The 23,221-nt window shown below is 37.9% G+C and overlaps 1 protein-coding gene across 9 annotated transcripts in view; it reads left to right on the forward strand.

Annotated features, from left to right (window-relative positions):
- Positions 1 to 23,221, forward strand: part of neo1a (neogenin 1a) — a 199,834-nt gene that overhangs the window by 62,564 nt on the left and 114,049 nt on the right. For all 9 annotated transcript variants that reach the window (XM_048185583.1, XM_048185578.1, XM_048185584.1 and 6 more), the window contains exon 2: positions 10,171 to 10,488. In XM_048185583.1, the coding sequence (XP_048041540.1) occupies positions 10,171 to 10,488 (318 nt within the window). The remainder of the gene's footprint in view (positions 1 to 10,170; positions 10,489 to 23,221) is intronic.

The following is a 23,221-nucleotide window of genomic DNA, read 5'->3' on the forward strand; positions in this document are numbered from 1 at the left end:
ATAAAAAAATTGTCATCATTTACTCATTCCAAACCGTGTAAGAATTTCTATTTTCCCTGCAACACAAAAGGAGATATTTTTTAGAATGTCCAAGCTGCTCATTTCTGTACAAATAAAGTAGACTGTGATTTTTATTGTGCCAAATAGTGCCAAATAGTGCCAAATAGGAGAGTCAGAGAGTTGTCTATACAATTCTTTAGAATTCATACAAATAGCATGTATTAATAATAACCCCATTTGGGCAAGATTTACTCAGTGCAAACCCACTTTTGTTGTTAAAAAACTACTGTCACGATTTGCTAAAGATGCACAGTGAAAAAATTACACTGGCGTGGACATGGTTATGTTTGTGGCTGACCTTATTGCATATGCATTTGTAGGAGTTTCCCTTTCAGATGCAAAATTTATGGGAGGAGAGTATTTAAATAAATCACGCGAGGTGATTTACTAAGGTTTGCGCTAGTCAATTTACTGATATTTGCGCCATTATTTACTCACCTTCATGTCATTCCAAACCTGTATGACTTTCTTTCTTCTGCGGAACATTAAAGAAGATAAGGTGAGGGTGAGTAAATGATGGCAGAATGTATAATGTATAATTTACAAAGGAATTGTTTTACACAGTAAAGGAAACCACAGCAGCAAAAGAAAGGTGTTGTCTTTTGTTTCGCAGGTCTATCAGAGTCAAAATTAATTCCGCTAAATATCTCATAATTCTGCTAAATACAGTAGCGGAGGGACAGAATTGGCTTATGCTTGTGCTCAGGATTTTCTAATCCTTGGAAATGCTCCCTGGCAGGAGAAAGAAGGGTAGCTTGAGGTGTTTTGAGTTGCGAAAATTGTATCCTTTCGCTTCTGTTCTGCCAGCTGAGCGTGTGCCAAACTAATAAAGCCGGCATGGAGGCCTACCAATCATTTTGTACAGCCGTTACACCTTGGACCCTTGTTGAGAGGGCAAAGCCACTATCTGAGCATCCAGACTGTGGGGTGAGGGGCTACCGTTGGCCAGGGGTCCTGAGTGGGAGAGCAGCCTTTGTTCCTAGTAGCCGCTGTGAAAGATGAAGTGGGCATCTGTGAAACACTAAAAAGGAAGCGAGTGAGTGCTGAAGACAATACAGGAGGCTGCATTCTCTGTGCATTCCTTTATTCTGTAGTGACAGTGACCTTTAAAAATGGCTCATCTTCCCACCTCACTATTATCACTGTAGTCTATCCTTTCTAAGATTTGAGAAGAGGTCAGCTTTTAAATAGACCTCTGCTGCCAAACAATAAAACATGAGTCATTTAAATGGGTCAATAAACCCTAAAAGATACTTGATACAAGCCAACTCTGTGCTAGAGGGTAAAACTTCTGTCAATATTCAACATAACTGGGTGAAATTTACTCTATGCAATACAAAGACATCATCTTTGTATCATTAGTATCATCATCATCATCATCTTAAGACATCATTTTTTAGCCAATAATCAATAGAAATGAGATTTTATTTTGCACTGAGAAAATCAAGCCTATTTTTAGACAATTAAACCAGTTTTTTTTTTCATTATGGTAAATCATCCACACATAATTCTTGTTTATTTTATTTGTAGCATTACATATTATATAAATTATAGTAAAAGCAATACTGTAATAAAATTATTTTTTAGTTTAAATCAGCAAAAATAAAAAAATGTCTCTCAAAAAATCTCTTAAAAGTCTTTAAAAATGTATTTATTTTATGTGTCTCTCTCTCTATATATATATATATATATATATATATAATTAGTACAGTCCAAAAGTTTGGAACCACTAAGATTTTTAATGTTTTTAAAAGAAGTTTCGTCTGCTCACCAAGGCTACATTTATTTAATTAAAAATACAGTAAAAAAACAGTAATATTGTGAAATATTATTACAATTTAAAATAACTGTTTTCTATTTGAATATATTTGACAAAGTAATTTATTCCTGTGATGCAAAGCTGAATTTTCAGCATCATTACTCCAGTCTTCAGTGTCACATGATCCTTCAGAAATCATTCTAATATGCTGATTTGCTGCTCAATAAACATTTATGATTATTTTCAATGTTGAAAACAGTTGTGTACTTTTTTTTCAGGATTCCTTGATGAATAGAAAGTTCAAAAGAACAGCATTTATCTGAAATACAAAGCTTCTGTAGCATTATACACTACCGTTCAAAAGTTTGGGGTCAGTAAGAATTTTTATTTTTATTTTTTTGAAAAGAAATTAAAGAAATGAATACTTTTATTCAGCAATGATGCATTAAATCAATCAAAAGTGGCAGTAAAGACATTTATAATGTTACAAAAGATTAGATTTCAGATAAACACTGTTCTTTTGAACTTTCTATTCATCAAATAATCCTGAAAAAAAATATTGTACACAAATATTTTGTACAATTGTACACATTAAATGTTTCTTGAGCAGCAGATCAGCATATTAGAATGATTTCTGAAGGATCATGTGACACTGAAGACTGGAGTAATGATGCTGAAAATTCAGCTTTGCATCACAGGAATAAATTACTTTGTGAAATATATTCAAATAGAAAACAGTTATTTTAAATTGTAATAATATTTCACAATATTACTGTTTTTTTTACTGTATTTTTAATTAAATAAATGTAGCCTTGGTGAGCAGACGAAACTTCTTTTAAAAACATTAAAAATCTTAGTGGTTCCAAACTTTTGGACTGTACTGTATATATATACAGTCCAAAAATAAGAATTTCACAGCTAAGATCATATTTAGTACATTAATGCAAATATTATATATATATATGTATATGTGTGTGTGTGTATATATATATATATATATATATATATATATATATATATATATATATATATATATATATATATATATATAAAAAATATGTATATATAATATTTGCATTAATGTACTAAATATGATCTTAGCTGTGAAATTGTTTGAAAATATACCATTATTATTATTATTATTTTGCTATTTTTTTCCATTGATCTTTGGGGTGAAATGTGATCTAGGCATGTGGTTAACTGGTTTCATGAAATTCACCCCCAGTTGCCACTAAAGGACAAAGAATATCTTAAGATGGTAATTTTTTTTTTTTTCAGCAATTCTGAGGTGCCCATAAGGAACAGTGCTAAATCTGTAATATGAGTGTTATATGAGAATGAGGCTCAGATTCAGCTTTAAGCGTGTACACTGAGAGAGCAGTTTATTAGACTGGTTTAATATGTGAGATCTCCACAGGGAAGTCCAAGGCAAAGTTACTCATCCTTGAGTCAGTTCTGTGACTCTCAAAGCCTCGTCTCTCGTAAGCGGATCACTGCTGATTCCTCACTGTGTTCTGCAGTGACAGATGGGGAAGAAATGATGCTGGTAGATAAAGGCAAGCCTGGGGAGAAGCAGACAAACTGAAGGTGGACGGACATGAAAGGGAAGGCATTCCAGTCGGACTAATGAGCCTGAAAGGGAATGACAAAGAACTGGTATAGAGTCTAGGAGAGTAGAGGAAGCTGCTTGATATGTTGGATAAAATATCTGACTGGCTGTTTTCCAAAGCGCAAACGGTTTTTGCTCTAAGTATATTTATTTAGCTGAAGGTCAAACAGCTCAGAAGCCCCTTCTACTCAATAATGCAAAGCCGCGGGCCATTTTCACCGTTGTGGATAAACTAGAAACAGAAATTCTGGCGTACTCGAATGTAATTTCCAGATGCGATCCCGTTGATTAATAATGAAACTGATATTTTAGCCTATTACTCTTCTTTCCATGTGGTGTAATAAAATTACCTGTTTTAGTTTAGTCTCAAAGGCTGCTTTGTATTAATTTAATGTGAGCTCTTTTATTCTGGGGTTTTGTTTTGATTATATGTTTTTGTAGAATTCCCATAATGATTTCTGGAAATGACCTGAGCCTCATCAAGAGGTGATCTGGAGGGAAAGTGGTCTTTGTGGAAAATGGAGGTTGTGTACAGGACCTGATTGGTACAGCTCAGTCTTTGTGTGAGAACCAACAGAGCGCATTTCTCATAATATCACATAAGAATATTAAGAAGTTATCTTTAATTCTCAGCTTAAAATACATGTTAGATTTCCTGAACTGAGATCTCTATTAAAAAAAAATTATAGTCACAGTTGTGAAGAGCTCTCTATAACTATAATCTTCATCTGTCCTCAACAGTCTGACAGACACTTTATAAAGGCGAAAGACTTTGAATGAGGTTCAAGACAAACCTTCCATATCTGCCTGGCTTCAGAGATTTCTGCTGACTGGAGCTGTAGATCTAAAGTGCTCTTTGGATGTGGAATAAAATGGATTTCACAGGACTAGGGACAGGGGTAGTGGCTCATACTTATCAAACAGACGGCCTCATTTTCTCCTGGTTCCCTGCACTGTGGACTGCAGAACACATTTTGAAGTCAATTTCTGCACGGTGAAAAGTAGAAAAGATTAGACGTATGTCTGTAATATGCTTCCTGACACCAAAGATCACTCTGTTTAGTCACTAACAAAAACATATGATGGTACAACCATGTGTTTTGGACATGTACCGTGGTAGGAAAATGGTATTCTTTAATTGTATTATCCAAACTTTGTTTTTGGATAGAAACCCGTCCATTTAACATATTTCCTGTTAGCTTGAGGAGAATATTTTATTTATAGTGCCATATACTGGGCTTGACAAGTTAAAAATCCTTTATGTGGTTAGTGGCTACCATTTTAGAAATATTCCAGCAGGGATGGTCAAGGTTGTTCTTTCTCTTTTTTCATTATTCATCATTTATATGACAATATTCCTGTGGAAATCCAATATTCTTCTGACTTGCTTAGTATTTAAAATGATTCGCAGCCGAAGAGTGCTTGTATCTAATCTGAATTTCAAGTGACTCTAAAGAGATTGTGTAATTGGTTTATGCTGCACTTTCTCCTCTGTGTTTTGAGCCCATTAAATGATAAAAATATGATGCTGACTTTAAATCTTGAGCATAAATATTTGCAAACTGAATAAGACTCATTACAAGTGTCACTGATATTTGCATGTTTGTGGAAATTCATTTTAATATCCAATACACTATACTTAAAGATACAGCAATATAGACATTTTTTTGGGTGATACAGATAGCAGATATTTAATTCATGGCTGATATCCAATATTATTGCCAATATTATAAATCTAATAATATTCTCTTTTAACAATTTACACTGAGTGCTTCTAGTGAAATTAAAACATCATTGTACAGATGAAAGAAAATCATAAATGTTTAGTACTCTTGAAAGGAAAGAAAAAAGGTATACCATTGGGATTGTCTTAATTAAATAAAAATTTGAGCAGTAACAATGTGATCTCCAATACATTGTGCATCCCTAGAGCTGTAAACCACCGAGTAGCCCAGGCATTTTAGTATCTACTATCAGATACTAAAATTCAACCTTAAATTCATGCAAATTCCATTTAAGACAACACTAAGTGTCCTATTTTAACGATCTAAGTGCATGGTCTGAAGCACATGGTGCAGGCGCACTTAGGGCGTGTCTGAATCCTTTTTTGCTAGTTTAATGATGAAAAAAATGGTTGTACCTAGTCTCTTAATGAGTCATGGGTGTGTTTTGGGCGTAACGTGCAATAAACCAATCAGTCTCATCTCCCATTCCCTTTAAAAGCCAGTAGAAAGACTGAATGCTTCTCCAGAGAGGAATCCTTTTATTTTTAATATTTGGCATGTTTGCGTCCCTGTGTGTGTAACAAGCAGAGTGTACATGCGGGGTACAACCAGGTTTTTGTTGGTCAATGGTGCAGTCGTTTTTAGTTGCCTCAAAATAGCAACATGCCAACAATGCACCTGAACACGCCTCGTTTTCAGACCAGCACGCCCATGGGCGAACAGATGGGTGTGAGTGCATTTGCTATTTAAGCAGTGTGTTTCACTGGAAGTGAAAATGATAACTGCGTCAGGCTGAAACTAGCAAAAAACACTTGCGTCGCATTGCGCCGGGTGTATGATAGGGCCCTAAGAATCAAAACCAACATACCATGCAAACTGGTGTATTCAGCTTAACACTTTAAAGTTAACCAACCACTGAGTATTCTTATATTCATATAGCCTGAGGTAGCAGCACAAATATTTTTTCTCTGGTTTGTTTGTATGTTGAAGTAGTTGTTTTTTCCCTGATATGGCTCATAGATGTGTAGCAGAGCTTTAAAAGGTAAATAAACTATGAAAAATTGCTGAAAAGAAGAACACGAGTGTGGAGTCAGTCTCAGCTTTACTGTGGGACTCTGGGATACAAGGTCTGAGCAGCAGCAGATGGTCATCAGTTGCAGCTGATGGTGAAGTGGTAGCTGGAGGAGCCGTATTACACACCTCCTCTGTGCACGATCCAAACAGCCGCTAACATACCAATGATTAAGTATGCTGATCTTCTGATGCTCTGCTGCAGGGTGGAATTCCCTTCTCGCCATTGGAATACAGGCCTCTCCATCTGTGAGATCTGCCTTCATTACTGTGTTAGTCACCTGTCTCTGATTAGAAAGTACTATGGTGGTGACATGGTATAGTGATAGTATTAGATGGTAGTAGCATGGCACTTTGAACTTCTCTGGTTAGGTCAGATTTTTTTCCATTGTTGCACACCAGAAACCTTCTACAGTTTATATCAGTTTAAGTGCTGATATCATTAGCAGTGGAACATGTTTTGCCTCTCATGTAAATATTTACATAAAAATTCTCACTCATGATTTTATGATGATAATATGAATTGAAGCATTACACCTAGAGAAACTAGTGGTCTCAGACATTTAGACACCACATTTTATTGGTGTCTGTTATAAACACTATGAATTCTTTGTTGAAAGCTGTATAACAGTTACCTCTGGACAACGAAGTGCAAATTATGTTTGTGACTAGAAAGTGCATCTATCTTACAGGAATTAATCTAATCCAGATGTGTTTATGCTGGAAACACCGTTGCCTCACATCAGTCTTTAAGGAAACTATTCGAGGAAAGCTTAACATTTGCCAGAGTGCAATTATCTTATATGGCCGGAGAACAGTTCAGCCAACAAAAGCAGCTGTTGTAAAGCTCTCTGCCATTTCTATAGATGTCCAAATGCGAGTCAGCACATAGACAGACATAAGTGTTTAGTTCCAGGAAGCCTTTCTAAGTGGACACAGAGGGTTGACCACAATTACTACCCACAGACCCTGAAACTGACCCACACCCCCAAACTCCATTACAGGAGACTTTAAAACCATGTGCAATAGGAAATATGCCTTCACTGTGTGAATGGGCCATAGAACAGGCGCAAGAAACCCAGGTACTAAAGAGGACGATAGTTACTTCCAAATGTCTGTGCCATTAAACAAGATATGTTATTCACCAGTTCAGCAAAATACTTCTTGTCCAGCATTTTTGCACTCTTAATGGACACTGTGGGAAGGTGATGTTGCACGAAAGTGAGCAACTTAACTCCTTCCCGAAGTGCCCCCTCTCAATGTTGTTAGTGAAGGGTACGTACTGTACAACGGCCAAGTGTATTCCAAACAGCCACATATTGAGACAATTTTCCTGCTCCCTCCAAAGCCTCCACTTCAGTGGCTCTGCCTTTCAGAGTGAGTAGGGCACAGGGATGCTCACTTCCAATTGGAATTTGACCATACAATAGAGAACACAGTTTATGCTAATGGACCCCTTGTGTCAATGCTGAGATTGTAACATGGTTGCATTAAGAATTGTAATATGACACGTTTTGAAATGCATTGAGTGCCTACACACTAGGCACTACATCAGGAGAGCCAACCCTACTCCTGGAGGACTATCTTCCAGCAGACTTCAGTTCCAACCTAGCTCCAACACACCTGCCTGTTATTTTCAAGTAGCCGAGTTGGTTTCAAGTCAAGCTGGAAAGCAACAAAGTGGATTTGGATGGTACAATTCGACCCACCTCTCTAAAGTTCTAATTTGGGCAATGGATGAATATCTCAAAGTGAACTGTAGGGGCAGTTGTGGCCTAATGGTTAGAGCAGTGGTTCTTAAACCTGTCCTGGAGTACCAGCAGCCCTCACATTTTGTACATCTCCCTCATTTATCACACCTGATTCAACTCATGAGCTCATTAGTAGAGATTGTAAGACCTGAAATGGGTGTGTCAGATATAGGGAGACATACAAATTGTGCAGGGCTGGTGGTACTCTAGGACAGATTTGAGAATCACTGGGTTAGAGAGTCAGACTTGTAACCCAAAGGTTGTAGGTTCTAGTCTCAGTACCAGCAGGAAATGTAGGTGGGGGGAGTGAATGAACACAACCGAACCCCCAACAAAGAGTATAGAGTATAGAACCCAAGAGGCGACACTCTGATACTTTTTGGGCAACAGCCACTAGATGGCACTCCGGTAGCGCGGCCGCCATTATGGGGTAAAAAAATACTAACTGGACCATTGAATCCTTCACATCTTATGCACCCAAAATCGGCAAATTTCACTGCCAAATCAGAAGCACATTAGAGCAGTTTTTTAAATTAAGTCACCAGTAAATTGAATGGCTCCTACAGTAAATATTGTATTGTCTTATATATGTTTTTTTACCAGTTGTGGAATCCAACCATTCAATCATCTGAGGTAACGTAGTTAGCCTACTTTATGAGTATTTCCATTTTATGCAACTTTACACATTTATTAATAGTAAAATAATAATTAATAAATTTAAGATCATCATGTTTGCAGTGAACAATATATTTCAGACCTAGTGGAGTAATAGTAATAATAGTATCACTCCACTATCTGAATTGAAATAGGCTATATTGTAAGTTTTAATGGATCACGCCTCAAACATAATGATCTTATAATGCATTGCTGTGTCCGTTATCGCATAATTCCCACATTTGCTTTAATGGACATTAGACATGCAGCTGATATTGCCATAGAAACCAGTGGACTGACGAGTCGCTTTCACCACAAAATGGCACAAACGCAGGGCGGCTGCTGGGCGCCGGTGTTGCAATGGAACGTTCTATTGAGTGTCGCTTCTTGTTAGTGTATATTCTTTGCCCCCAATCATTCCCCGGGCGCCACAGCAAAAATGGCTGCCCACTGCTCCTGGTGTGTGTGTTCAATACTCACTGCTGTGTGTGCACTTGGATGGGTGAAATACAGAGCCCAAATTCAGAGTATGGGACACCATACTTGGCTACATGTCACCTCACTTTCACTGTTCACTTTCACTCTTAAAATGATCAACTTTTGGTTGTAGTCCTGGAGAGTCACTTTCCCCAGTGGAATCGATCATTTTGCATCTTTTTCGGAAATGGCGTGATCACCTGAAATCAATGTTTATCCCCTCATTTGCTCGCCAGTTGTAGAATATACAGTAAAGTATGCACTACATTCTCTGACTCTTCAGTTTTGAAACCTAAGAGGGGATGTAGGGTGCCCTCATTAGCAGTGATCCCAGACATTAACCCTTGAGTTAAAATTGCAGAATGATGACTTTTGGTTTGTGTGCTGGCCCATGTCATGCCAGCTTTTTGTAGACTTGCCATAAACCATTTTCAACTGCTTCCAGCTATATTTAGCATTCAACACCACTTGGTGCAGTATTTAAAAAAAAAAAAAAAAAAACTTAAAAAGCTCATTATTCATTACCCATCCAAGAAGTACAGAGGATTCAAGTTATTTATCCACACAAAGTCCTGATGATTCTCGAGGCCAAGATTTGAATAATTTATGAGGACAAATGCAAAGTAATTGTGCTTAGTTTGAGTTTTTGCATTAGCCTTGTCAGTTCCAACCCCCATTTGCTTTTGAGCGAGCAACATAAGATATTCAAATGTCTCTTGATGTACGTTTATAATTAAAATGATTTATAATGTATTTGCTCATTGTTATCCTCTCTTTACCTCAACGTTTGGTCCTTTCCGGACACTAGTAATAAAGTTTTGACATTTGAATCAATGTGTTTGGCTCTCAAATGCAAGAATAAAGAAACTGAGATAAGTGTTGAAATACAATAATATTTGGAATAAAACGCTACGGCCCACGTTCATCCATGCAAATGTAATTTTATTAAGCAATAATGCAAATACCTTCTGTTATTAAATCCCTAACCTCTAAACCCAAATTTCATTGCATCATATTGTGTGATGATGAGAAATCCAGTGCTGATTTTATCCTCTTCCTCCGTAGGATCAGCAGTGAGGAACTTCAGCCCATTCCGGTTCTCCACGGAGCCGTCGGATACACTGGCAGTGCGGGGAGCGCCGACGCTGCTCAACTGCTCAGTCCACAGTGAGTCTTCTGCCAAGATCGAATGGAAGAAAGATGGCTCTTTCCTCAGCCTGGCCTCAGATGATCGCAGGCAGGTCCTGGCCGACGGTTCTCTGCTCATCAGCTCAGTGCTGCACTCGAAACACAATAAACCCGACGAGGGTGTTTACCAGTGCGTGGCCACTGTAGACAACCTGGGCACGATCATTAGCCGTACAGCTAGACTCAATGTAGCAGGTAAGACACGTGGTTTGATACACATATCTGCACAGCATTCTCATACAAACTAAGGAATACGTGCACCATATATAACTGACCCGTGCTGGGCAGTGGTTTTGCCTCAAGACCAATGTTGTTATAAATGCAAGGACAGAATGACAGCGAGAGTGCTCTGTTTGTCTGTCCTGTCTTCATCCTTCTGCGTTATTGCCTGCAGTGGAGTTCAATAAGTCAGTCAGGGCATCTGCTGATGCAGCACCAGTATTGTAAATGTCTGAGAGCAGGTACGTTAGGCAGTGCTGCGGCTGCTATATTGGGCCTTTTTGAGTCGAAATGAAAGTGACCTTGTTTCATTTGCAGGAGGCAAGCTGCAAGGATTATGAGGTGTTTGAGTTGGGTCTTTACCCTAAAACTCAATTTGCTGTTGGAGGGAAAAAGGAATGCAATTAAGTTACATCAAGCCCTTACAGTCTTGCAGACTGTGTAACCTCACTGAAATCTCTCTGAAGGAGTTCTTTGAAAAGTCAGAGACCGATGCTTATTTGAAGTAGCACAAGAGTCTTTCCCCCATGGAAGTCTGTTTTGAGTGAACAAGCTCATTATTTCTCAAAAGCTGACATGGAGTGCAAGCAGGAGATTTTCATTGGGCTTTTTAGTGAGGTATTCTCAGCTGTGCAACAGATTGAACCAAAGCGTGTGGTTTACTGACAGTCTGCACTGCTTAAATGGAGTTTAAACAGAAATCCCACTACTGGTTTTGGGGATTTTTTGGGATAGAGATGGAAAATCACAACTTTTTTAATATCTCAAATGTTTCTCCTAGACAGCAATGGGAGTTTTCCTTAAAGAAACATACCATAGTAGTCTTGCATATGTCTTCCTTCAGCCTTGTTAGGTCAAGGATCCTTTTGATGGATAGAGACGTTGGCAGTGTTTCACTGTACAGTATTTCAGTATTTACATACTTTTTATGATACTTACATTGCAAAGCGATTAAACAGTAATAAGCTTGTTTTTTATATTTTGATTTTAAATAATTATCTTTTATGTACAGTAGGAGGGCCAATGGAACATTAAGCTGAATAGCTTCTTAACTTTAGCTTTGGTTGATATGAACTTAATATTGTGGCTAACATTTTAACAAATTAGGTTCAAATTCAAACAATTAGTGAATGGTCAATTCATTCAAGGCGAAATGATCTGAGCTATCCTGTCCACATTTGTTGTATAACTCTGTACTCTTACGGTTTAAACTTTGCCTTACTACCAAATTTAATTTTTCAATGAGCATGTGACTTGTATTACATATGTGTAACTAGATTTCTATCATGACAACTCTCAGAAGATTGTTAGCATGACAATGTATATGACCATGCTAATGTATTTGGTCTTGGTGGAATAGATCTGCTATGCTGCTGCTGAATTGCTGCTGCTGCAGAGCAAGTACAGGAACTTGCTGCCAATACATACGCCAATACGCTGCTGCGAGGAAGACATATTGCTGCTGCACAAATAGCGTATATCAATAACCCAAAGCAGATCTATACAGGTGGAGCTGGGGAAGATGGAGAGTTTTAGAGGATCTCTGAAGCACGCTGTAAACTGCTATAGTGAATGTAACCAGCCATTTAAATGTGTGAGCAACAAGCACATTAGTCCTTGTCACATCTGCAGCCAATCAGCTTGTGCCAAGTAGTTAACGCTGCAGTTATCAGCTTACATTAAGACCGATCAGCCTGCGCCATCTAGAGTTTCATGACAGAACTTTGTATTTGTTTAGCATATGTACATCCATTGTAATTCTAGATGGATTAGTTTCTTCTACCTGTTTTTTCTACTTTAAGAAAATGTTGATATTTAAATAACAAATAACAGAGAATTCCATTAAGTTTCTTGAGCTTGAAAGAGAAAAAACTCTGAGCTGTTAAATTCGTGTGTATGCGTGTGCTGGTTTGCTACACTGTCTGGCCCTCGACCCTTGCTGTCTGGGAGTCACAGAGAGGAAGATCATCAATAAATCACATACAGCAGTACCATCATCTTCCACAAATGTATACATGCATGCACTTGCAGTGGATGTCTATGGAGAAACTGTTGTATGCTTGCATAGTGAATACTTTTGAAAACAAACATAAAATGTGTATACAGAAATGCACTTAGACTGGACGTATATAACTGACAATGAATTTTTGGTTTGTTTGTACAAAATTACAATTTTGCATTTTGGTACCCTAAAACTGGGGTTTGAAAACCCCTGCCCTAAAAAGAGCAGATTAATTTGTATTACTAGCACAAACACGTCTGTGGTGTTTTCAGGTAAGCCAAATGAAAGTCGCCTTTCTTCACTTGCACTCGCTCGTTTTATTCTCTTTGAGACAGTGAACCGTCTGCTGTGGCTGACAGGCGTGTAATAAAAAGGTTAATTGTTGCATCTTTGCTGTGGGCTATTACAATGCCATTGCACCGGGAACAGCGTTGTTGCCGCCACAACCTGTGAGACGTCAGACCGACAGGCACTCAGACCAATGCGAGAGTAATCAACATGATGGATGGAAGAAAACCGTGTCCGTTTTTCCATCGTCATGTTTTCTTGCACTTTCCCCTTCTTTTTATGCTTAACCACACATACAAACAAATGCCCTTTTTGTGGCACTCAAACAGCAGCCATCACGTATGCATTCATTCAGAAGGGGATTAGCCACGGCCTTGGCCATTTGTATTCGTGGAGCGTCGGTTCGAGATGGCAGGGCAGAGAGCAAGACGTGGGTAATGGGAATTGTCTAGCTCGTGCCGCCTCACAGCACGCTCCACACTTTGAACCCAGCTCCTCAAGGCTGGCTGGAGGCAGAGTCGTGCAAGCTGCAAAGGAGAACACCTGAAATGAAAGACCATGATTGTATGCTTCACTGGTACTCTGGAGGAACTCTGCAATAATTTTCTTCATTTCTTCCTGAGACAAAATGTTGCTGTGTAGAATCAACCTTTGGTGGCTGGTGGAGCAAGGAGACAAGGAGGACTGTAGTACGGAGAAAGCTATCGAATAGCATTTCGATTCACGTGGCAGTTGCTCGGCCAGCACTTGACCTCTTTGAATCATGCCATCATCTGCCGGTACTCCCTTCTGTCATTGTTCGAGAGAGATTTAAACTGGATATGCATTAAATACCGGTACTCTTTTTTTTTTTTTTTTTTTTTTCCTCTCACAACCGCACGGACATGATTGTTCTCTCTTGTGCAATTGATCCTATTTGACATTTCTCAACAAGGCAATTCTCTGCACTGTTTTCTGGTTCCAGACCAGTAAGTCGAACAAAATTTTCTGACTTGGAACAGCCTTTTCTGTGGTGGAAACGCACAGAACAGTTCAAGAATTAGCACAGGCCATGAAACCACACCAGAACTGTGTGGTTGAAAAATGGCTTCAATGACACAACTGTTTTCACATGAATATATCTGAAGTAGTTCAGATGGCCCTTGGTTTGCAGAGTTCTGATGCTCTGCATAATCAGGGCATGCCATACAAACTGATCCGAGGTCAGGATGTGACACTAATCCAGGATCTTTGCTAACCCCGCCTGCATAGCCCTCATTTACCCTTCTGCATCCCCGTCTTTCTGTATCCCCGTCTTTCTGTGACCTCTGCTCGAGTGGAGTTGGGCTGTTCTCCATGCTGTCTGCTGTTCTCTCAATCAATCAGTGTTTCATTTCACACTTCAGCCCTCTGCACAGATCTCACCCGGCCCTGCTGGCTGCCGCCCAGCAATGAAATTCAAACGCAACACAAACAGCTATGAATTTCAAACACCAGTGACACTGGAAACATTCATAATTTAGATATTTCATTTTGTGCTGGTTCCGGTACAGTTGTAGTGGTTGTATTGTTTTGGACATCTCTGTTGTTGCTTATGTTTTGAAAAGTCTGAATTTCCTATTTAGGAAATGTGGTAACAGTTTCGGCTTGGAAACTGGTGGAAAATGTGTAGCCTGGCTTGATGAAACAAATGTGATGTTACAATTGGAGATGTACACAGTTAATCATTAAAGGTGCCGTAGAATGTCTTTTTTTAAAAGATGTAATATAAGTCTAAGGTGTCCCCTGAATGTGTCTGTGAAGTTTCAGCTCAAAATACCCCATAGATTTTTTTTTATAAATTTTTTTTAACTGCCTATTTTGGGGCATCAATAAATATGCGCCGATTCAGGCTGCGCGGCCCCTTTAAATTCTCCTGCTCCCCGCCCACGGAGCTCGCGCTTGCCTTAAACACCATAAACAAAGTTCACACAGCTAATATAACCCTCAAAATGGATCTTTACAAAGTGTTCATCATGCAACATGTCTAATCACGTAAGTATGGTATTTATTTGGATGTTATCATTTGATTCTTGATAGTATGCTCCGTGGCTAAAGCTAACATTACACACTGTTGGAGAGATTTATAAAGAATGAAGTTGTGTTTATGCATTATACAGACTGCAAGTGTTTAATAATGAAAATAACGACAGTCTTGTCTCCGTGAATACAGTAAGAAACGATGGTAACTTTAACCACAATTAATAGTACATTAGCAACATGCTAACGAAACATTTAGAAAGACAATTTACAAATATCACTAAAAATAACATGGTATCATGGATCATGTCAGTTATTATTGCTCCATCTGCCATTTTTCGCTATTGTCCTTGCTTGCTTACCTAGTCTGATGATTCAGCTGTGCACAGATCCAGACGTTAATACTGGCTTGTGTAATGCCATGAACATGGACTGGCATATGCAAATATTGGGGGCGTGCATATTAATGATCCTGACTGTTGCGTAACAGTCGGTGTTATGTTGAGATTCGCCTGTTTTTCGGAGGTCTTTTAAACAAATGAGATTTAAATAAGGAGGAGGAAACAATGGAGTTTGAGACTCACTGTTTGTCATTTCCATGTACTGAACTCTTGTTATCTAACTATGCTGAGGTAAATTCAATTTTTAATTCTAGGGCACCTTTAACAGTTTCATTATAAACTAAGGAATGAAAATAATTAGTATGTTTTTTTATTTCTTTAGCACCTTTCTAGAGCAAAGTGCTTTACATCCAAAAATGAAAAGGAAACAAAATAAGAATAACAGACAGTTAAAAAGCAAATCAGATAAAAGACTAAATAATATAGAGCAATTTAGACAAAAGCAAGTTTAAACAAGTGAGTTTTTAGCTGCTTTTTCAAAGTGTCCACAGAGTCCACAGATCTTAGATCCAAAGAAAGAGCATTCCAGTTTAGAAGCAACAACCTCAAAGGCACAGGCACCTATAGTCTTTAATCTGGAGTGAGAGATAGCTAACAAGAACTTTTTGGAGGATCTTAGACTCCTACTGGAGTTATAAGGTTGCAACAACTCTTTCATATAAAGAGGAGCTTGGCCCTGCAATGCTCTAAACACAATCACAAGGATTTTAAATTGAATTCTAAATCTGACTGGGAGCCAGTGTAAGGAAATTAAAATTGGTGTTACATGTGATCTCTTTGATGACTTAGTTAAAAGCTTAGCAGCAGCATTTTAAACAGCTTGTAATCTTTTCAAGGATGTATTACTAAGACAAGTAAAAAGAAAATTACAATAATCAAGGCAGGAGGAAATGAAATCATGTATGATTATCTCCATCTCTACTGTGGACACAACTGACCTCAGTTTCGCAATGTTTCTCAACTGATAAAAACAGGTGCGAACCAGAGTAAACATGTTGATCAAGACTCAAGGCCTGTCCGATATGAATACCTAATTTACAAAGAGTAGGTTTAACAGAGAGAGATAAAGGGCCAAAACTTTCCATCACCTTAGGGCAGGGGTAGGCAAGTTCGGTCCTAGAGAGCCGCTGTCCTGCTGAGTTTAGCTCCAACCTTAATCGAACACACCTGAACAAGCTAATTAAGCTCTACAGGATTACTAAGGCTATAGGCAGCTGAAGGTTTTTTTTCAGGGTTGGAGCTAAATTCTGCAGGACAGCGGCTCTCTAGGACCGAACTTGCCTACCCCTGCCTTAGGGAGAGCACCAACAGGAGCCAAAATAAGTACTTATGTTTTTTCAGTATTTCACTGCAAGTAATTGTTTGCCATCCAATCTTTCATAGTTTATACAATAAAAGAATAGACAATATTGTAATTTTATGGGGCTTAAATAAATATATAATTGAATATCATCTGGATAGCAATGATAGCCAACACCCTTAAATGTGCAATTGCCCTAAATGCAAATATAATGCAAAAAGCAAAGGGACCAAGACAGAACCCTGGGGAACACCACAGGACAGAGATGCTGTTGGTGAAGCATAATTCTAAACTCTAACTGAAAAAGACCTATCTGATAAATATAAAGATAACCACTTCAAGGCTGTTCCAGAGATACCAACACAATGTCTGAGCCTCTCAACTAGTATACAGTGATCAACAGTATCAAAATCAGCGGTAAGATGTAAAAGAATTGGTACAGAACATTCACCTGAATCACCTTGCATTATAATCATCTAAAACAGCTGTAAGTTGATTAAAAAACACTTTAACCATAAAAGGCAACTTAGAAATAGGTCTATCATTTTGGGGCTAGGATAGATCAAGATTTGTTTTCTTGAGAAGTGGTTGAACAACAGCTTGTTTAAAGGGGGTGGTTCAATGCAATTTCACTTTTTTAACTTTAGTTAGTGTGTAATGTTGCTGCTTGAGTATGAACAGTATCTGCAAAGTTACAGCGTTGAACGTTTAATGCAAACGGAGATATTGTCTTTTAAAGTTATGGCAGTTTATTGCCTACAAAAACAGCCGGTTTGGACTACAACAAGCTTCTTCCCGGGTTGGTGACATCATAAACCCTTGCTATTAACATAAACACTGCCCCGGGAACACGCAACAAAGTGGGCGAGGCCATGTGGCGCAGCAAAATGGAAGAGGAAGAGTTGTGTACACCGGACGCGAGCGGCGCGGCGCGTCAAAAGATAATAGAACCCATTATAATCTGTGATATTTTCTGCACTGGATGCGGCGCTGAAGACAGATTCCAGAGTCTACACGAGTTCAATGCTGGATTTGCACAAAAGCTATTACTGAAAGATGAAGCAGTTCCCACTTTAAAAACAGAAGCTGCTGTTTATTGGCTTCAAACTGTAATTATGTTTTATTGTTTGTACATGTCTTTTAAATGTAATGTTATAGTTCTGTTGCTATTTTTAATGCATCAAGGACATATACAAAGAGCAACTCGTTTTTGCTAGCCAGTTAGCTAAGTTCTAGTGCAACAAACACCAACAAACTTCTATGTTCATAGACAAACTGTTGTTCATGCTATAAATTAAACGATACCTTTACAAAAATGCAACTACTCAGTCATGTATTCGGCTACAGTAAAACTTTAATCAGGATAAAACTGTATATTGAAAGCTAACAAACAGCAGTGACAGCATATCTAAACACCTTGACACACATACTAAATGAAATACCTTTCATAAACGTCCTTTAAAAGCCGTGATTGCAGAGGTTCTGCTTTAGCCTCTTCATCTGGGTCTGATTCGGCTCAATTTGATACAGCAATACAGACGCCATTATTTACATTTCCAGCTTAGCGCGTAACTACGAATGGTAAGGGGCGTGGCGTTTCCGGACGCTTCAGCGAATCATGATACACTGGGCCAGCTACCAACCTGCCAACCAATCTGAGCACACTGCGTATTTCAGAGGGAGTGGCTTAATAGAAGCAGGAAGTCAAATGAGCCGTTCATATGAGAGTGGAAACAGAGGTGTAGAATAAACGTAAAATATATGAAAAATACCGCGTTTTCAAAAAAACAAAGCAATAAGACATGTTAAACTGTGCCCCCAAAACACAATCAAGCCTAGAAAAAAAAACACTGAACCACCCCTTTAAAATAAATTGGAACCTGATCAGATGTTAGTGAATTATTAATTATAGAAAGCAATAACATTTTAAACAAAGCAGTAGGTACCACATCCAGAGAACTAGAGGAGGTTTTCATAGAGCTAACTAGTTTTGTGAAATCTTCTAATTCTTAAAATTCTCCAGGGTTAGTGGCCTGGATATACAAGGTATTTGAAGGGAAGGACGAGAAATAATGTTATCTCCAATACTGTTTATCTTACTCACCTAAAAAGAGAGTGAACTGTTGCACTCCTCAACTGAAAAAATGTGAACAGTTGGTATTGGCGGAGAGACGATGTTATTTATGGTAGGAATATCCCACATCCATTTATGGTGTATGGTGTTGCCCTGTTTTTATTTATTCATGCCTTTTCCCACTTTTATTCATGAAAATTGGAAGATCTGATAATGTGAGCCAAAATCGAACTTGCATTGACTGTGTGCACACCATGGTACAGTGTATCGGAGCACATGCGCTAAAATGAAGGGCATTGGCCTCTCCACTGGTTCTTTGGTCCTGTGTCAGCTTTCAGTTTGAACACTGAAATGAATTGCAGCCTGAGATAATATCTCAGACAATGAATGCTGTCTGAAATTCATTGTGTGCTCATTTGAGTTTGAAATGCTTTATCAGTGCTGCGGTGAAGTATATCACTGCTCCCCAGATAGGCGCCTTTCGGAGAACATGCCCCTACTGTTCCACTGACGTCTGTATTGGTACATGCGTGTGCATGTGTGTTTACATATGTCATTTGAAGGGTATTTTGGTTAAACAAATGTGTGTGGACAGCAATTATTGATCAAATTTAGGAGCCTAGGTTTCATTCCTGTACTTAAAGGGTTAGTTCACCCAAAAATGAAAATTCTGTCATTAAAGGATTAGTCCACTTTTAAATACACTTTTCCTGATAAATTTACTCACCCCCATGTCATCCAAGATGTTCATGTCTTTCTTTCGTCAGTCGAAAAGAAATTAAGGTTTTTGAGGAAAACATTCCAGGATTATTCTCCTTATAGTGGATTTCAATGGCTACCAACAGATTGAAGGTCAAAATTACAGTTTCAGTGCAGCTTCAAGGGCTTTAAACGATACCAGATGAGTAATAAGGGTCTTATCTAGCGACTCGATCGGTCATTTTCGAAAAAAAATACAACCGTTTATGCTTTATAAACAAAATATCGCCTTGAACGTACTTTCCGCTTCCGCATTCTTCATAACGCTTACGCTGAATGTCCTACGCCTTCCCTATTCAAGTTACGGATAAAATCGAAACTGGCGCTGCGTTTGTTCCGTAAGTAGAATAGGGAAGGCGTAGGACATTCAGCGTAAGCGTTATGAAGAATGCGGAAGCGGAAAGTACGTTCAAGGCGATATTTTGTTTATGAACATCTTGGATGACATGGGGGTGAGTAAATTTATCAGGAAAAGTGTATTTAAAAGTGGACTAATCCTTTAATTACTCACCCTCAATTTGTTCCAAACCCGTAAGGTCTTCGTTCATCTTCGGAACACAAATTAAGATATTTTTAATGAAATCTGAGAGCTTTCTGATCACCCATAGACAGCAATGCAATTACCACTTTCAAAGCCCAGAAAGATAGTAAAGACATTGTTAAAATGGTCCATGTGACTACAGTGGTTCAACGTTAAATTTAAACCTTTAAAGTATTCTCGTCGCTTCATAAAATTAAGGTTAAACCACTGTAGTCACATGGACTATTTTATTGATGTCTTTACTACCTTTCTGGGCCTTGAAACTGGTAATTGCATTGCTTTCTGCGGGGGACCAGAAAGCTGTCGGATTTCATCAAAAATATCTTAATTTGTGTTCCGAAGATGAATGAAGGTCTTACGGGTTTGGAACGATATGAAAGCGAGTAATTAATGACAGAATTTTCATTTTTGGGTAAACTAACCCTTTAAATATAGAGACAGAAACCTCCCAAAGAGTAATATTTACACAATATCCACACTCAGGAAGAGAACAGAGATCCGTTGTTTCGTGGTAAAGTTTGGCACAGGATTCCAGTGACCTGAATTGTCATTCACTGTGAGCACTCAAGTCTGTCTTTGGATCAGCTCCACTGCCCGTGCTTGTGGCTTTCAGCTGTGCAGCCTGTGCGGTGCATTTTTAGCTTGCGTACACGTCAACAACATTTGTCCTTGTTGCTGTATTCCACCTCCCATATACATAAAAGCAGAGTCATGCAGAGAGAGTATAAAAGGGAGAAGATGGATCACTTGTAGAAAAATGAATGAGAAAACCATAACGCTCAATATGGTGGCTGTAGGAAAAGAAGTTTGAAGTGCCAATAAGCTTAGCTAGTGCACTAGCTATGAGTAGACCAAACTGAATGCAGATTTATAGCGTGATTTGAGCTTGAAATAAAAAATAAAAAAAAGCCAAAATAAATGATACTATTTTTGTCAGATTTGACACATGCTGTTGAAACGTAATCTTAGCCAGAAGTTTTGCGATCTTTCCGTATTCAAGTACATAGGCGCTGTACTTGCTTGGCTAGAAAATAGCTGCCTGGGTGCGATTCCAGAACGGCCACAAAATTAACTGGCTGGCCTTAAAGGGACTTGTTTGGCTTTGTCTATTGCTTATGCTGTACAATTCCCATTTGTTATTGTGTTGATCTTGGAATAGATCGATAATATTTAGCACAGGACCCAGAGCATATTTGAGAGATGGTGTTTGTGTGTGGAGGCATTTGCTCTATTTTAAGGTCTGTTTTTAAGATCATTTAAAAAGCGATTTCAGTGTCAATGTGCTGACAGCTAAATGTCTACTGCATGGTAATGTGAGAGGATGAAAACGGCAGTGCAGCAACAAGCAAGAAGGCCAGTGGCTCCCAAAGGCACTCTGATTGTAAAATGTTGTGTTCAACATTACATTTTAGAGCCTCTTGATTTAATAATTAATCATTCTGAAGAAGCACACATGTATAGTTTGCAGTGAGAAGAAAAATATACAGTAGGCTATATACAAAATATCTACTTTAGAGAAGGTGAAAGACATTTAAGTTTATCAGGTGATTTGGGCTAGAAACAAAATCTCCTGTTTGGGACTTTACCTTTGGGATCCGTTTATCACTCTTCATCACTTACCACTTTCAAGCAAAGGCTTCTTACAGAGAGGTCTTCGGAAATAAACGTGAATCTGCATAACAAAGCAAATCTAGATGCACTTGGTTCATTGTTTGTACTCCCACAACACATTAAGATTCATCATGCAGTGTTGTGAAGAGTGAGATTGGATGGTAGACAGCACATTTTTACTGGAGCACGACTCTTTGGCTCTTTCAACTCTGCGCTGAAGTGTCATTATGCCAAAGGCCTCTCATCTAAAAATTGGCGCTTACAAATCCTGATCGCTCCACTCAAGCTTCAACCTCAGGGGAAATCTGCTCTTCGACACAGCTCTGATTGAGACGGACACGAGCAACGTCATGCACGGCTGTCCTTCATTAGATTGACAGACCTTTGAACTGCATCCGTTTGGATTTTCGTAAGGATCGACACATTTGTTGAGAACATTGATAAGCAGTGACAGTCCTCACGGAAGGAGCAGTGATTTATTTTGCCATCAACCTAAAATTTAGATTTTTTTTCCCACAAACTTTTTTGCAGTCTTGGCTAGCATAAGTATTCAAGAAAGGTGCTAAATAAAACTTGCATATGCTCCTTGAACTTTGACACAGGCAGGGGATCTGCTGAAAAGATTAATTTCTAAGTGGTTGCGAAGGTATTCTGGGCCATTGCTAGGGTGTTAAAAGAGTTCCTAGGTGGCTGCTAGACTAATCTGGTGCTGCTAGGACATTGCATGGGTGTTCTAGTTCAGGGATTTTCAAACATTTGAGGCCATGGACCCACAAATATGAAACCCTCATTCTAAAATATAAAAGGCAGCTATATATTTTCATACATAATAACCCTATATATATGTGTGTGTGTGTGTGTGTGTGTGTGTGTGTGTGTGTGTGTGTATATATATATATATATATATATATATATATATATATATATATATATATGTATATGTGTGTGTATATATATATATATATATATATATATATATATATATATATATATATATATATATATATATATATATATATATATATATATATATATATATATATATATATATATATATATGTATGTGTGTGTGTATATATATATATATATATATATATATATATATATATATATATATATATATATATATATATATATATGTACAGTACAGTCCAAAAGATTTTTAATGTTTTTAAAAGAAGTTTCGTCTGCTCACCAAGGCTACATTTATTTAATTAAAAATACAGTAAAAAACAGTAATATTGTGAAATATTATTACAATTTAAAATAACTGTGTACTATTTAAATATATTTGACAAAGTAATTTATTCCTGTGATGCAAAGCTGAATTTTCAGCATCATTACTCCAGTCTTCAGTGTCACATGATCCTTCAGAAATCATTCTAATATGCTGATTTGCTGCTCAATAAACATTTATGATTATTTTCAATGTTGAAAACAGTTGTGTACTTTTTTTTCAGGATTCCTTGATGAATAGAAAGTTCAAAAGAACAGCATTTATCTGAAATACAAAGCTTCTGTAGCATTATACACTACCGTTCAAAAGTTTGGGGTCAGTAAGAATTTTTATTTTTATTTTTTTGAAAAGAAATGAAAGAAATGAATACTTTTATTCAGCAAGGATGCATTAAATCAATCAAAAGTGGCAGTAAAGACATTTATAATGTTACAAAAGATTAGATTTCAGATAAACACTGTTCTTTTGAACTTTCTATTCATCAAATAATCCTGAAAA

The sequence above is a fragment of the Megalobrama amblycephala genome, linkage group LG3 (assembly GCF_018812025.1).
Source record: "Megalobrama amblycephala isolate DHTTF-2021 linkage group LG3, ASM1881202v1, whole genome shotgun sequence".
Taxonomy (NCBI): domain Eukaryota; kingdom Metazoa; phylum Chordata; class Actinopteri; order Cypriniformes; family Xenocyprididae; genus Megalobrama; species Megalobrama amblycephala.